Here is a 16782-nt window from a genome sequence, read left to right as displayed (position 1 = left end):
GGGGGGGAGGCCAGTCGCCGCAGAGCACCATCTCACGCTACGCCTGCCGCATCATGTGTGAGCGCAGCGCCCCCTACACCGCCCGCATCTACGCCGCCGGCTTCGACTCCTCCAAGAACATCTTCCTGGGGGTGAGTGTTCTCCCTACACAGGGACCGGTCACCACGGCAACTAGCATACAGTTTGAGCGACTTCAGGGACAGGGCTTTGCCTCCCACGGGTGACATCATAGCAGTAAAGATGGGTGTCAGTGCATGTGACCTGGAGAGGAGGGAGCAAAGTGTGTGTTTGTGTGTGGCTCTAATGTAACTGCTTCTTGTCGTAAATATCAGTCAGTGAATGCAGCATATGAGTACACGCAGTACACTGTTTGTATGCTACTGTATTTCATTATTTCAAAGACCCAATAATTCAGGTTTTTTTGTGTTTTTTATAACTTCCGTATTTTGTTCGAAATCAGAATCCGATGTATTTATTTTTTACCAGTATGTTTTCAAATACAAGTTATTTGCTTATGTGTTTGACATCAACACAGTAAGGGGAAATTCAATACATAATAAAAGCATGTACAGAAATTAAGAAACATCAAATAGCAGAACTTCTAAAACACATACAATAGAACAACAATATTTCTGATTCAAAATGGGAGCTTTGAAAAAAGCATACAGAGATATAATCCCAAAGATGTGCATTAATGTAACATATATAAACGGTCATGATGTTAATATGTAACGTGAGGTGTTAATAGGGGGTGTAAGTGTCCATGTCAGTGGGGCCCGGGTCTAATCGGATATGATAATAATATACTGATATATTATTAGATATTAGATATTGAGATCTGGAAATGATTAAAACCTGCTCTATTTTGACTGATATCGCTGTGCTCAGCTCTTACTTTAGAAAGTAATATCATCATAACCAGTTAGCAAATCTATGAAAATACAACGTCTAATGTGAAAAGTCATAATGTTCATAATTTCTGTGATAACAGTTGTGCCATTTCTAGTAAGACTTACTGTCAGAACTGCAAAGAAAGCTCCAAATAGCTTTACCCTAAAATAGAAAGCAGGGCACTGGTTATTTTCATTAATGCAGCACAGTCATGCTCCATCAAGCCGACTCAGCAGTTTCCCCTCCATCTTGCTGATCTCAGTTCAGTGGAACTGTCTGGAGCCTGAGGCCGCCTGGGGAGGATTTGTAATTGTTTTCCATCAGAGAGAAGGGTATGCTCGCTGCTAATGCGGTGCTAAGCTTGTTAGTAAAACAATTAAGTACCAGGGTAGGATCCCCTGAAGCCCCCTAACAGAGGTCCATGCTAAATATATTTAGCTCCTCTCCTGTGACATGTTTCCATGTTTTAAAGTTCAAAAAGCTCTTTATTTTCTCATACTGCCTGTGCTGCAGCACCTCTTTTCACCCTCTGTCTGAAACCAGAGCCCTGTCTGCTCTGATTGGTTAGCTGGTCGGCTCTGTTGTGACTGGTCAACTGCTTAGAGATGTCCCGCCCCTTAGCCTATCACGTACAATGTGTTGGAGCGCTAGCCAATAGAAGCACGAGTGTTACGTAGTGATGTCACTATGTTGCAGAAGTAAAGAAAGGAGTACAATAGAGACGTTTCTGGCGTAGCTTTTGCAGACCATTTACATGCACAAAAACTATAGAACACAGGAGAGAGAAAACCTCCAAAAGCATAAATCGAATGTTACCCCAAGCTTTAAAGGTCTCCTGTCATGCAAAATGCACTTTTTGATGTCTTTTATACATAAATATGTGTTCCCAATGTGTCAGGGAACTCACAAAGTGTCAGAAAATACAACCCTTTCTCTTTTCCTCCGTACCCACATCTTTAAAAACGGGGGTACAACAGAGCTGATCCAGATTTACGTCCGATATGACGTAACATCGAAAATGTGGGCTGGCTTTAGACCGGCGGTCCTATCAGAAACGTTGCTATCAGAAACAATGCCTGACGTGTTTTGGAAGTAATATGGTCTTTGTTTACATTAGCAAGCAGCGCTAACACTCAGAGCTAACCTGTACTGGATAGAGTATGTGTAAAGAAGACATAACAAGGAACTCACCTTGTGGTAAACCTGAGAGAGAGAAAGCGTTTGAGCTCCATACTGTTTCAGAAATAATCCTTGAAGTGGTTTTGANTTGTAAACCTCAAGCGAAACCTCACTCTAAAAAAAAACCACTTAGCCCTTTTTCCTTTGCAAGTACACACTGTCGCAATGTTTACATACTTCGTACAGTTTCCGATCCCAAAGCGGGTCTTCACATCGCGGACTGGGCTCTCTACGCGTGTCCATGTGTCACATGGGGCTCAGAATTCGTTACTTCCGCAGCCTATTAGTCGAGTGTCTATATGTTCTACCGTATATACCACATTCGTCTCCCATTTACGATCACACAATATTCACACCCCCCACCCCAGAGTCGGAGGCAGAAACTATCTCCCCCCAGCCCCCCCGTACAAATTTATAACTTCCACACGTAATATCTGAAATGTGGACCCACGGCCAAATCAGAAACGTTGCTATCAGAAACAATGCCCGACTGTTTTTAGACGTAATATGGTCGGTGTTTACATAGCATCGCTAACACTCAGAGCTAACCTGTACTGGAGAGCATGTGTGTGAAGAAGCAGGAAGTAAAAAGGAACTCACCTTGTGGTATAACCGGCAGGAGAGAAAGCCTTTGAGCTCCATACTGTTTCAGAGAGAATCCTTGATAATCCATGATATGGCGTTTCATCACGGCAGCATTTAGTTTAGACAGTAGCTGCCGGGTCCCGCATGAGCTCAGACCCCTCCTTTTTTAAAGTCTTTTTTTTTAAAGTTTTATACCCCGAATCAGCACTTTTGAAACAGGAAGTGAAATAGAGGGATATGAGGCATGGCTAGAATTGGTGATCTGTTTAGTATTTTGAGCAAAACACTTCATAGACATGTTTTTTATATATCTGAGACCTATAATATATGCCTAAAAATACTATAATAGGAGAGTTTTAATATTTGTTTACTAGCTGACCCCTGGCCATCATTTTACAAAAGTCGCCCCCGGTCAAAACAATGCCTGAGCTACAGGCTTATCACAAAAGCAATAATAGCCCTTTCTCATGACAGCATGACATCATCCCATGAAAGATTTATCAGGACCCCCAACAACTAGGCCAGCGAGCAGAGAGACAACGTCAGCAGCCAGCGCTCCATCTACACACACGTCACCACGCAGGCTGGTGTAGCTCCGGCAGCCATCAGGACTACAATCACACCGACATGATAAACAATTATTCTCTTTTTGTTACAGCCAGGGTCTGTGGTTCATCTCTGTAGTGTTGATGGATGTGATGCAGATACTACTGTTGATACTGTAAATAATGTAGTATGAGAAGACCTTATCACGATGTCATTGGATTATAGCGGGCATGTTTTCAGGATTAGCCACTAAATATATTTACAAAATGTGATAAATAGTTGCTTTATATTTCTGAGAGTCAAAGCTCCTGAGTTCCATGGTGTCTGACAGTGTCTTCTTTAGTATTATTATGAAAGACAAATCTCATCGCAGTTTGAGTTTCCTGCACTGAAAACTGTAACATTGACTTTAATTAAATATATGATGTCAACAGATTACACATACTCTGATACGGTTAATTGAAAGCAGTAATATTAAGTTGAATCTAATATGTTTTATTTAAAATAAAAAATGTTGCTTTCAACTTAGCTAATACAGTTATGTGAAATGTGTTGACTTTATACATTTTTTAAAGTCAACGTTTCAGTTTTCTCAGTGTGCGTGGGACCTTTGGCCCTTCCCCTAATGTCTCACTATATTTCAGTGAAATCCTTCTTTCCTCCAGAGCAGCCTAAAATAAATATTTCCAGAGCTGAGTCACTGCTTTTTATAACTGCCTTGGCCCTTCTTTTTTTTAATGCAGCTACACACGGCAGAAATGTGCTGTATCATTCCATCTTAGCTAATTTGTGTTCATAATACAGCCTTCCTCTCTCCCAGGGTTCATCCTGAGCGTGGGTGCATTAGTCAGTAAAGTAGTCATTCTGTACCGAGCTAAATATAGCAGCAGAGAAAAGCAACGCTAGCTCCAGCCGGCCACCTCTGACACCCCCTCCTCCATCCTGCCTCCACCTCATATTCCTCGTGTTGACTTGTCTCTCAGGAACGGGCGGCCAAATGGAGGACGTCGGACGGCTTGATGGACGGCCTGACCACCAACGGGGTTCTTGTGATGCACCCGGCGGGGGAGTTTGTGTCTGAGCCGGCTCCGGGCGTCTGGAGGGAAATCTCAGTCTGTGGAAACGTCTTCGCCCTGAGGGAGACTCGCTCAGCGCAGCAGAGGGGGAAACTGGTGAGATGAAGGGCATGATGGGAAAATTATACGTTTGCTTTGATACGGGTTACTGAAATTGGTGTACTTCAGGGATTTCTACAGAAACGGGTTTATTCATCACCCTGGCATGGCTGATCTTTATACATTTCATTATTTTTAAAGAAGGAAAGAAATGAAATAGTGTCCATTTTCATTATTGGGATAAAAAATGTATAATGGGACTCCCATTATACATTTACCGGAGGGTAAGAGTCTGTCCACATAGCGCCTTCTTCTGAGCGCTAGCGTCTTTTTTAGATCAGAGCACTCAGAGTTGAAAATAATTCAACTTTCCAGAATAATGCTGGTGACAACACTGTGTGAATTGAATGAAAAGGTTATATTTGGCCGTGTTTGTATCATATGAAAACTATCATAACAAAAACCTTAAAGCCCGTTTCTTGGATGTAGGACCGGATGTATCTCCCGGTGGGTGTGACACTGTGTTATCGTCCACCCCCCTCAACATATGGCTGTCAGACAGAGGGGTGAAGCTCATTCAATCAAAGTGTGAGAGTAAGACTCTGATGTTTGGTGCTTATAGTAAAACAATATATAGTAGCATAAACAGATGATAACATCCATGCTAGTCAGTCTTACAACAGCAGTGGTACGTTGTTGACATATCGTTGTCATAGAAACATTAAAAAAGCGAAAATAAACGGCGCTATGTGGACACGAGCCCTTACTCTTGGGTTTTGATTTTCGTACACGCATTTGCTGTCTTGACCTTAAGGGGTGTGAACCAAAAAGTTAGCGAACCAGTGGAAGCTGCTGTTCAAATTACATCTCTAAAATGTTTTGGGATTTTGGATTTTTGGCAAACTGTCACCTTTAAACATCTTAACAGACCAGTTTACAGCCCAGTGAAGAGTTGTTTTAGTGAAACTGATGGCATGATTTTTTTGGGTCATATCCCCTCGACAACGGGTCTAACGAATCCCCATTTCCTCCTTCCAGCCAGTGATAGAAACTGTTCTCTTCTTCTCTTCCTCTGCTACATTGCCATCATCTGTTCTCCTCTTCAGGTGGAAAATGAGTCCAACACTCTCCAGGATGGATCTCTGATTGATCTATGTGGGGCCACCCTGCTGTGGAGGACCCCCGCCGGACTGCGCCACACCCCCACCCTCAAACAGCTGGAGTCCCTTCGCCAGGAGCTGAACGCCGCCCGGCCCCAGTGTCCGGTGGGCTTCAACACGCTGGCCTTCCCGAGTCTGGCCCAGCGCGAGATCGTGGACAAGAAGCAGCCCTGGGTCTACGTCAACTGTGGCCACGTGCACGGCTACCACAACTGGGGCTACCGCAAGGAGAAGGGCCCTGCTGGACCCGGGGGCACCGCACCCGCCAGCACCGGGGAGAGGGAGTGCCCCATGTGCCGGAGAGTGGGCCCCTATGTTCCCCTGTGGCTGGGCTGTGAGGGAGGATTGTACCTGGACGCCGGACCCCCCACTCACGCTTTCTGCCCCTGCGGCCATGTATGCTCAGAAAAGACTGTGGTGGGGTGGAGCCAGATCCCGTTGCCCCACGGCACCCATGCCTTCCATGCTGCCTGCCCCTTCTGTGGTACCTGGTTGACAGGGGAGCAGGGCCACATCAAACTCATCTTCCAGGGCCCCGTCGACTGAAGCCCACCCCTGGGTAGAGGTGTTGAGGAAAGACTGTGTGCTAGAACAAAAATCTGAACACTCAAGTGTTGGATGAAAGAAAAGCACTGATGAAGTACAAAAGGAGTGATGAACTGAAGGTGCCATGCAATAGTAAATTGCTATGGCTTCAAACTGAGTTGTATGAAGATGTGTAAATAAATTGTGTTGAAATGAGCACACGTTTAGTGATCCTTTGTCCTCTTTTTTCAGGCTTTTCACACTGCACTTAGTGTGGGGCTAAGTGAGCCGTTAGCCTAGGGCTAGCTGGCCGTGTTCCAGGAAACCAACTTTAGCCCTGGGCTAATGCTGCGTTCCTTTTACATTGGAAGTCGGAGGTGAGACCTGGGAGTGACGTCACATCGAATTGACTGCATTCCAGTGGCACAAGTCGTAAAAAGAAGGCCACTGTAAGCAACACCGGTTGATAACTACGCTTTATTTAGTATTTTGTGAATACAGACATCGTAGCAACATATCCAGAGATGGAAGATGAGCAATACCTTATGTACAGTTAATTTAATGGGACACAGATAATACAGAAGAGTTAAACGTCTTATATTTTTAAAGGGTTCTCTTACTGTTCATATGCGGAGACTCTGTTTTTGAATGATGCGGCGAGATATTGCCGAGTTTCCAAGTAGGAAGTCTGACTTCAGGGGGCGTTCCAGTTACAAATGTCCAGCTTTGATCTTGGATACTCCCACTTACCAGTACAACTGGGCCGATGCTGGCCCTGTTCCAGAGCAGCTTTAGCCATGTGCTAAGAATTTGAAGTGCCTGGCAGTACGTACCTGTAAAATCTCAGACCATAACATTGTACTCACCAAGTGAATTTATGATACCTGGAAGCATGAAGGCATCACTAAGAAGAAAGGGACCGATGAACTGACATTGAAACGTAGAAACCCAACTCTGAGATTAGTTTAAACAAAAGTAAAACATTTTATTATCAAAACAGTTTCATCACAGTTTAAAGGTTTATTACAATCAGTTTTTAATCACCATATATCACATTTTGTGTTTTAACATAAAGAACATGTTTTTACAACACAATCTTGCCTTGTTCACACCGGTTCACACCCATGACTTCTAGTTCAGTTTATTTGTTGCAGTTTATCTTGGCGTGCTCTACCACTTGTTGGTCAGTGGAACAGTATGGTAGGACTGTGTGTGTGTGCATACCAGACATACAAAATGGAGACCCTTAAAAATACAGCTTAATACTGGGACTGGAGGTCTACAACTTTTTTGACTAGTCAGACTTTTTTGTAGCAATGTAGCTGTGTTCTAACGTCTTGGCAAGCATGATGTTTTTATAACTACTGAAAGATTTTCCGAAAAATTAGAACAAACCATTAACTGCATGTTAGCATGTAAATGACTGGACAGATGCTACAGTGCTCGCTATGAGAGGACCTCAATCCACGGTAGCATCCAGCATGTAGACTCAACAGTGCCTTGTAAAGATAACTCAAGGTCACCAAGCTCCCCCACCAGGGAAAGGAGGGAGAAAGAGAGAGAGAACACAACAGGGCATCAGGAGGGTTGCATATAACCTTTCAGCACCTGCTGTACAGAATTATTGAATAAACAGTGACAAACCCTATAATTTGTCCCAATTCAAGAGCTGTTCCACAAGCTGCACCATGACATTATCCTCAATTTAACGGTATTTCAGTACGAGTGTTTATGAGCAGATTGCTTGTATCTTATCATGTAAAATCTGCTGGAAAAGATGTCACTCCAGGGAGCATGCAGCTGAAATCCCACCCAGAGCTGCCGCAGGGTTTTCAGATCAGAGCAAGAGCCAGATTCTGAACAACATTGGACCATATTCAGTGGCAGGTGTGTCTTTAATCGCCCTTCCAACATGTCCGTGTGACAGTGATGTACAACAGCGGAGCGCCTGCACCTGCAGATGATCCGCTCGGTATGTGTGGTTATTTAAAGGCCCTCAGGGAGGGGCAGGGGTACAAATCAAGGGCACCCGCCATGTGGATGACAGGCATCAGCAGAGATCTACAGTACGGTGGTCCAGGTAATGGATGCTGGGGAGGGACCTGCACTAAAAAAACGGAAACGTTTACTTTACTTAATTGTACTATGTCAACAGGTTAGTTAGCTCAGGTTAGTTGAAAGGAATAATCTTAAATTAAACCTAATATTTTGTATTTAAACTTAATAGTGTTGCTTTCAACTAACCTAATTATGTGTCATTTGTTCCCATAATACATTTAATTCAAGTCAACGTTTCAGTTTTTCAGTGTTTCCTGGTGCCTTCAGGAGACTTTACTGTGTGTGTACTTTATGTGTAACACCAGGTTTAGGGAGTAACAGATTACTTGGAATTGATAATGGATTACATAATCAGGATACAAAGAAAAAGGTAGATGTATTCCCTTACAGTTACATTTATAAAATGACAGATTACTGTTGCACTTTTCCAAAATGGGGATTACTAGCAGGATTAGAACGTTAAAATACATTTAAAAATAAATATAAATAAATTATCGGTATGCTTTCCTTAATTTAATATATATATTTATTTATATTTAAATGCACCTGATTTATTAAATCAAAAATATGTGTTTGGTTTTAATAAATGTTTTACATACAAATACATTTGTAAACTTTCTGATTTAAGATGACACATTTTGGATACAAAATATCCTGTTGTCTTCTTTTCTAAGATCATATTGTTTTGTTGCTTTACATAATACACTTAAGTTTCTTCTCCTTTTTCCTCGTATATATTCGCATTGCATTTGAGTTCATCCAAAAGTAGAATATAGTAATCAGGGTACATTACTTTTATACTTAGATTACGTAATTGATTAAAAAAAATGTAAACTGTAACTTTTAATTGTAACGGATTACATTTGTATAGAGCTCTCTCGACCCTGTGTAAAACCTCCCTTATGATGAAAGAAAATGACTGTTGAATGTGTCAAATACATGAATTCAGCTCTCAGCATATCTAGTGAAAGACTGAACTCTGAAGAGTGTATTTAATGACGGGACCTTGATCCTAAATGTGTTGGTGACCCTCCTGGGGCCTCATGTATAACGCCGTGCGTAAGATTCACGTGGGAAGGTTGCTTACGTAGTAGAAATCCAAAAAATAGGTACAGAAATGTTCCGACATTTTCTAATTCACCAAATATTGCCTACCGGTGGGGAAAGGGCGTACAGCACTTCCTACGCCGGTTACCCTTTATAAATCACAATCGACTCGAAATGCGGTGCAGCTTTTGCGGGCTTCACTTAACGCCCATTTTTGCCTAAAAATAGTCAAAGAAACGCCCATTCATTCATTCATTTTGACTGACTGAATTTATGAAGAAGTAAGGGAAAATGACGACAGAACAGCTAAAAAAGACATCTCACACCGTGTCAGATTTTGGTTATTTTGGGGAGGTCGAGATAAATCATATTGTTTGGTGGATGCAGTTTGAACCAGAGTAGCAGCATGGAGGTCGGATCGTCACCAAAATAAATAAATAAGTGGTTCGAAAAAGGTTCATGACAAAAAAAAAATACACAGCCTTCCTCAGGCAGTGTGTTTGTACCAGGGACAGGAGACACTCCCTTGATGAGAAACTGTAAGAAATGATCGGGGAATCCCTCCGGAGTGGAGTCATGACGACTGGATCTGAATTATGTTTTTGTACTTGGCGGTTTGTGTCCCAGCTGTCGATCAGCTGTGCGCAGCGTCTCCACTGCAGCCTGTGCATCTCAACAACCCCCCCTCCCCCCCTCCGCAGCAACTCTATATCCACCAGGAATTACAACTAATGTGTTGGGTTATATCTGTACAGTTTACCACATATGGTGCTCTTAGTTTCCATACCTCCTGTGTTTTACGAGCGACTTATCAAGTCTTAGCAAACGGCATAAAACACGATTAAACATGCATTAAACATATATAAAACCATGCTCGTATCTACAACCTATAGAAATGCAAAACGGTGTCAGTTTAGGCGTAATTCTGTCCTCCTGCTTACCGCATCATTTATGAGAAAACATTTCATAACATTAACACAACATATTCGAGGTGGTTTTAAATAACATATCCGTATTTATTTATTTCTCCCACTTATGTTTTTGTGTGCACTGAGGAGTCTCAAAGAGGCGTTTGTTAAATCATTTTAAGATTGGCTTTAATCAATGTTGGAAAATGAGAGGTAACATTTTATTTATGGTATTATTTCCACATATTTCTCTCCATTCTTCCTTCTGCCAACGGTGTCGCAGTTACTCGTCTCTCCCGTTTTTGTGCTTACTGCGTACGCATGGGTCAGAGTTTGCGTGGAGGACCGCACATTTTCCCGTCAAGTTAGTATTTTATAAATCGCAAACATTGCGTAGAAACTGCCGTACGCCATTTTTTGAGCGTATATCCCTTTATAAATGAGGCCCCTGGTCATGACTAACTGAGACTAATGAATAGAACAAAGCTAGTTTTCATGTTATAATAATTAAGACCTGTGGTACACTGACAATTTAAATGTCAGCTGTGAAAAAAAGCCTACTCACGTACTCTGTGTTTCATGTGAGAAAATAATTTGTCCCTCCTCAGCATCATGAAGTTTCTGGTGTCAAAGAGGCGGTTCAAAGAGAGCTTGCGGCCTTATGATGTCATGGACGTGATCGAGCAGTACTCGGCAGGTCACTTGGACATGCTGTCCCGCATCAAAAACCTGCAGTCCAGGCAAGTGAACGTACAAAACACACTATGTTGCAATTTAAATCTAAACCACACTTATCTCTAGGTCTCCTCAGAGTGAATAACCTGCCTGAATGTCACTGTCACTGTGAGTTCAAAAATATCAGGACGGATATGGGGGATACTTGGAAGCATTTTCAGACTCATATCTTAAGTTTAATATTAGTTTAAACTGAGTGTTAATAGTAGAACTGTGATTCAGTAATGCAGTGTTTTTGGATACACACATGTTGTCATTGATTTGCCTGTTTCATTTGTCCAACGACATGTGTTGTGTTCCCAGTCGTCACATTTATATCTCAAAATACGATCCACTCCAGCTTTGAATGCATCACAATTCCATTTTTTAGATATAACATTGATGTATACATCACATTGTTTTACCTAAGTCCCTCACATTTTGCTCCCCTTGAAGGTCTAACATGTAGAATAAATATATTCCAACAGCGAAAAACATGCACTCCTCATCCACGAAGCAAGTCAGACTCACCGTATGTCTTGTGTGTGTGGAATATATTGAAAACGTGTTCTCCATAGCTGATGTGATTCCCGCGTTGCTTCATTTTGCATTGCACTCATATCGTCTCTGTGTGCCTTGCCAGGATAGATATGATTGTGGGGCCCCCTCCCCCCTCAACACCTCGCCATAAGAAGTCCACTGAAGGTCCTAGGTTAGGTCAATAGACTGCACCTCTAGAATGTTACCAGCATATTGCTCTTTATAGTCCAAACATTAAGGCAGTAACATGCTGCCTTATTATTTTGATTGACAGAACCCCTTTTGAGTTCAAGCCACTTGACCTGTCTCATTGAGCTGGATTTTACATGCTGAGATGAAGCTACAATTTATATCATTAAAAAAAACATGTTAAAACACATAATTTATGAAATATTAAATAGTTGCATCTCCAAGGGGCTTTATCGTGGCTTTTTGGGGCTTTCCCTTTCCTGTAGTCTGTTATATCGGTTTTTGTGACATCACTATTTTACACCCACCCTTGTATTGGCTAGCACTCATTGTACCTGGGTGGGACGTCTCTAAGCAGTTGACCAATCAAAACAGAGCCAGCCAGCTAACCAATCAGAGCAGACTGGGCTCTGGTTTCAGACAGAGGGTGAAAAGAGTTTCCGCAGCACAAGCAGTATGAGAAATAAAGACCCATTTAAACATTAAGAGAAGTCACAGTATTCGAACAAAATACAATTATGAATCTGAAAATGAGCATAATATGTCCTCTTTAAGAGATTTTGTGCAGGTACCTTTTCGTCACATAATCAGCTGTTCTCACTCAATGTCAATGAGCCATGTCATATGGCCTCACTCAACAGGGGTTTGATAGTGCTAGATGCTTGTTCTCATATTGGAGAGATAGAAGGACGGCTCCCCCAGCAGGATGCTATGGAAATGAAGCATGAAGCATAACAAAAGCATGCCAAGTGATGCATTTTGGCCCTTAGATAAAATATACCCCATATTCACATACTGTCAATATCGCCTCATCTCATAAAGCATGCGTCCACACTGTCCACCTGAAATCAATGTTTCCTCAGGAAATGCTCAAATATTAGGCCATCCTTCATTCATTCTAAACATACAGTATTTGTAGCTTTATGAGCATCATATAACCTACTGTAAACCTACTTTCCATGTACCAGTTCACATTATGGCATCATACACTTCTTAAGTTTAAACCCATGTGGCAGAACAGAGTGTTTTTTAATACCGGATATTATTTTTCTCCAATGCTAGAGTTGACCAGATAGTTGGTAAAGGGCCCAAAGGTGACGGAGAGGCTTCAGATGACCAGAGCATGATGGGACGTCTGGTGAAAGTGGAGAAGCAGGTAGGGCTGTTGCTTCCAGCTGTGGGAAAGTAGTAGCCTATGAGTTGGATTATTTGTACTATTGTTTTTCTGAATTTAAACATTGTTAAATACTTGGTATGAATACCTTTTTATGGAAGTGAACAAAATATATATTGTCTGGTCTTAGTTTTATCTCCTGTGTTTTGACTTAAAGCTCACCTATTATGCTATATTTGAACAATATATTATAGGGCCATACTCCCCTGTGTGCCTTGGCATCTCTGAAGTGTTTTGCTCAAAATACCAAACAGATCACCCATTGTAGCCAAGCCTCATACCCCTCTGTTTCAGCCCTGTTACAAACGTGCTGATTCTGGGTCAGTAGCTTTAAATGGAAATGAGCTGGTGCTGGCCACGCCCCTTTGGAGCGTCCGCATTAGTTACTTAGAAAAACGTTACTGTTGAATACATAAAATATTTTTTACTTTTTTAAGTCATCGTCAATAGAGGAGAGTAAGCACTTTAGATCAAGAAAATGTATCACCCGAATCCTTTGTTGACAGGTGCCTGTCAGAACCTTCCGTACATGTTTTTCTGTCTTCCTGCAGGTGGTCTCTATGGACAGGAAACTAGATTTCCTGGTCAATGTGTACGTGCAACGTATCCCTCGATCAGAAACAGATGCCTTTTTCAACTCCAAAGAGCCGTACCCAGCCCCGCCTTACCACAGCCCAGAGGAGGAGAAGGAGGGCAAAGAGGAGTTGAAGGAGGAGAAGGAGGTGCAGATATGCTCACCTGCAGAACTCCCCTGCTCTGACGGCTCTTTGGAAAAGAAAGATCCTTTACTGGGTCGCTCTGTGGCGATATCGATGGGCACTCCCTCTGGCAGCCACAGTCGCGCCTCTACCTCCTGGCAGCACCAGCTGCAGCACCCCCTCAGCCAGCCTGCCTGGAACAGCAGCGTGGCCAATTCCCCATCACCAGTGGGAGGCAGCAGAGACCATTCGCCCAACCTGTTCCGCCTCCCGCCTCCACCTGCTCCAGTTCACGAGCGAGGCTCTTCTGGCCCGGGCAGCAGAGAGAGCGACTCCCAAAGCAGGAGGCGCCACCGGAGGCCGAGGTGCCAGCGGGACGCCGCCGCTGTAGAGAGCGATACTTCTCTATCTATCCCGTCTGTTGACCACGAGGAGCTGGAGCGCTCCTTCAGCGGCTTCAGCATCTCCCAGGCAAAGGAGGACTTCTTTGGGCCGACTTTCTTCACAGGCTCAGGAGGGGGCGCCAACGCAGCGCCTGAAGCCGCCGCTGCTCCTTCAATCTGTGCCAGGGTACGACCCTTCATAGCAGAGGGCGAATCAGACACAGACTCTGACCTCTACGCCCCCTCACCTCTGTCCTTCACCGGAGAGGTCTCATGCGGAGAAAGGGGGTGGCCCGGACTGAAGTAGGTCAGGAAGAACTGCTACGCCCGGCAGAGAGGCGCATCAGGTGACCTATCATGTGACCTTGTAGCCAACTGACTGACTGTTGCTGCTGACCGTGCTATTTAAGGTTAAAAGTTAAGTCAGCGATTCTAAAGAAAGGTTGTTGATATTTGAACTCAATACCAACCAATACCCTGCTCCAGATTTACCATCCCTCCCACTGCCTTTCCCTTTATAAATACATCCATGTTCTGCCCCTGGTTGCTGATTGGCTGGAATGGTGTTGTGTCCATTTGCTTTTTTCACACTTACAGAACCAGGGCTGTGAAAGAACAAACACAGAGCAGACGGTTAGCAAACTAAAAGGGAGATATTTACTCAAGTTGACACAAGTTGCATTTGATTAGAATAGCAGACTCCACCTTTAGGCGTATGGTTATAATTAGCAGTTTATAACTGAAAATAAAATCAAAGGGTCGTTTTTATCACCTTTTTTGTTTAATAAGCAACGCTTAACTGCATTGCATCTATAAGGATCTTGTTTAATTAGAAAAAAGCTATTTAGGGACATTTATTATCTTAATTTGGGTCATTTTATTGAATTTCTTAAATGTGATTTATGACACTTCATTTCGGCATTTTATGAAACAAAATCACCTTGATTTCTTCCAGTGAGTGCACTTCAGCACTTCTCCTGTTACTCCATTAATACCATCTTCCCTTATGTGTGATTTAGTCATGCAAAATTGTTTAAGTCCTGGTTAGCGTAGTGTCTTGCTAACTTCTATACCTTTGAATGACTTGAGGTGTTATGATGCCAAAACCCTAGCTATGATAATCAATTAGATTCTTGCAGAGTAAAAAAGAAACATGCTTGCTTTTCAGCATCGATAACCCGGCTGGTGTTTACTGAATACTACAGAAGGACTCCCCCTCAAAGTATTGCTTTGATACTTCCCCATCGAAAAATGAACCGGCTGCATGGCATGTTACTGTTGGTGATTTATTTAAGGATTGCAGGATACAAAACCAGCCATGAGTCGGCAGACAAATTCCATGTGAATTTCTCTTAAATACAGACATACATGAAATGCATGAGTGGTTTCAAGCTACAGTTTTTAAAAAGGGGCTCAATTACAATCATTTCAATGCAGCCTAGCTTGTTGATTTCAATGGCTTTCTTTTTCTAAGCAAAACCAAATGATTTACACATGAAATACAAGGACAGATGCCACATATGGAAACAATATGGACTCAAATGGGTCATTAGCTCATTTGTTTTTTACTGTTATCCTACAACATGCAGTGTTGAAGTTGGGCTGTCTTATGGGACATGATGGTGTTAAGCCTGCAATGCATAAGTCAGTCACCTAGACTCTCTGCTGCTAAATCACTTCTGCACTTAACGAGGAAATGCAATAACAAGCAAGCAAGCCAATCAAGAAACCATCCTTTATCTTTCACACAAAAACCTATTGTTTATAAGTAAATATAAATGTACTTTCATAAAAGTAGTGCAAGTGCATTGTTGCATAGGACGCCCTGTGGCCTGAGTGCAGTTTTTTAGTCGAGTAATGCTAAAAGCATGGGATTCGGATCTGAAGCATGAACAGTTGTTATAAAAACTAACCCGAGTCATAGGAAATTATAAAGTTTTAACATTAACATGATTTAGTAGAGACTGTTCACACAAGATTTTTTTCAGAAACAAACCTGCTGGCATGTTTTCTACAACCCAAAGAGAGGACCTGTAGAGTTTTACATGAAACAGTAGCTTTTAGTTCAACACCGTCATGTAACTGCACCTTCTTCTAAAATAATAAAACTTTGTACATCACTGAAAATCATCTCTCCTGTTTTAATGAAGCATTACCGTGACTTTGAGAAGTGTTTCGGCCATATGGTGTAATTGTGGCTACCTATCAGCAGATGGCAATCAAGAGCTTCAGTTGAGAGGGTCCTTGTGTGTGAGGGAAGTTGTGGGGGGGGGGAGTGGATAGATGGACGGACAGTACTTGATTTTTAGGACTCATAATATGTTAAGGTTCAGACTTGGGGACCTATTAGAGTTTGATGGTTTGAATTAATGTTTTTTACAAAAGCTTTTGTACTGTACTTATCGTCAAAAAAAAAAGCTCTATGGCAAACCAAAGTTTATCAGTGACAATAAGTATCAAAGTTGCAGCAATGCAATTGCTGGAATTAAAAATATAATGTTATAAACAATTCAAGCCAAGATCCCTTGATATCAACGTACCCTCCCCTAAGTAGATGATCATGCATAACACCTTTAAAGGGTCCCTATTATGCTAATGTTCTGGTTTTAAATGTGTAATTTGTGCCTCTACTGTGACTGCCTTCCATGCTTTAATGTTTGTTTCCTCATACTGCCTGTGCTGCAGCACCTCTCTTCACCCTCTGTCTGAAACGAGAGCCCAGTCTGCTCTTGGTAAGCTGGCCAGCTCTGTTGTGATTGGTCAATCACTTACTGATGTTCCGCCCCTTAAGCTGCATTCATATGGAAACTAGCATGCAGCTCTGCGCGACATTGTGTTTCAATAGAGGGAGCGACTAGGCGGAAGCTCTACCCTCTCTGTCGTTTATTCGCTGAAAATTGTCTGCGAGTGCTGTGCTCAAAGTTCTAATTATTTCATCTTTGACATAGTTACCGCTGAAATTTCGACGCACAACCAATCAGGTGACAGCTGTATGTAGCACTGCATGCTAGCAGGGTAGGTAGCCAATAGAAGCTGGAGTATTACAGAGTGATGTCTAAATGTTACAGAA

General features: G+C 42.4%; 2 protein-coding genes across 2 annotated transcripts; both read left to right on the top strand.

The window, feature by feature from the left end:
- Nucleotides 1-5: 5 nt before the first annotated feature.
- LOC104965277 (E3 ubiquitin-protein ligase pellino homolog 1-like) lies at nucleotides 6-6217 on the top strand (the record flags this gene model as incomplete). The annotated part of the gene is made up of 3 exons (XM_010794234.1): nucleotides 6-131; nucleotides 4185-4373; nucleotides 5423-6217. Coding segments are annotated over 3 exons (915 nt in total), but the record flags the coding sequence as incomplete, so codon positions are not given.
- A 4409-nt stretch (nucleotides 6218-10626) lies between these two features.
- Nucleotides 10627-15829, top strand: LOC104964620 (potassium voltage-gated channel subfamily KQT member 2-like). The gene is made up of 3 exons (XM_010793453.1): nucleotides 10627-10754; nucleotides 12520-12613; nucleotides 13183-15829. Exons 1-3 carry the CDS (start codon nucleotides 10627-10629, stop codon nucleotides 14017-14019), a joined length of 1059 nt encoding a protein of 352 aa, XP_010791755.1. The 3' UTR covers nucleotides 14020-15829.
- Nucleotides 15830-16782: the final 953 nt, after the last annotated feature.

The sequence above is a fragment of the Notothenia coriiceps genome, unplaced genomic scaffold, assembly GCF_000735185.1.
Source record: "Notothenia coriiceps isolate Sejong01 unplaced genomic scaffold, NC01 NC01_scaffold00037244, whole genome shotgun sequence".
Taxonomy (NCBI): domain Eukaryota; kingdom Metazoa; phylum Chordata; class Actinopteri; order Perciformes; family Nototheniidae; genus Notothenia; species Notothenia coriiceps.
This window is presented reverse-complemented; position numbering and strand designations above follow the sequence as displayed.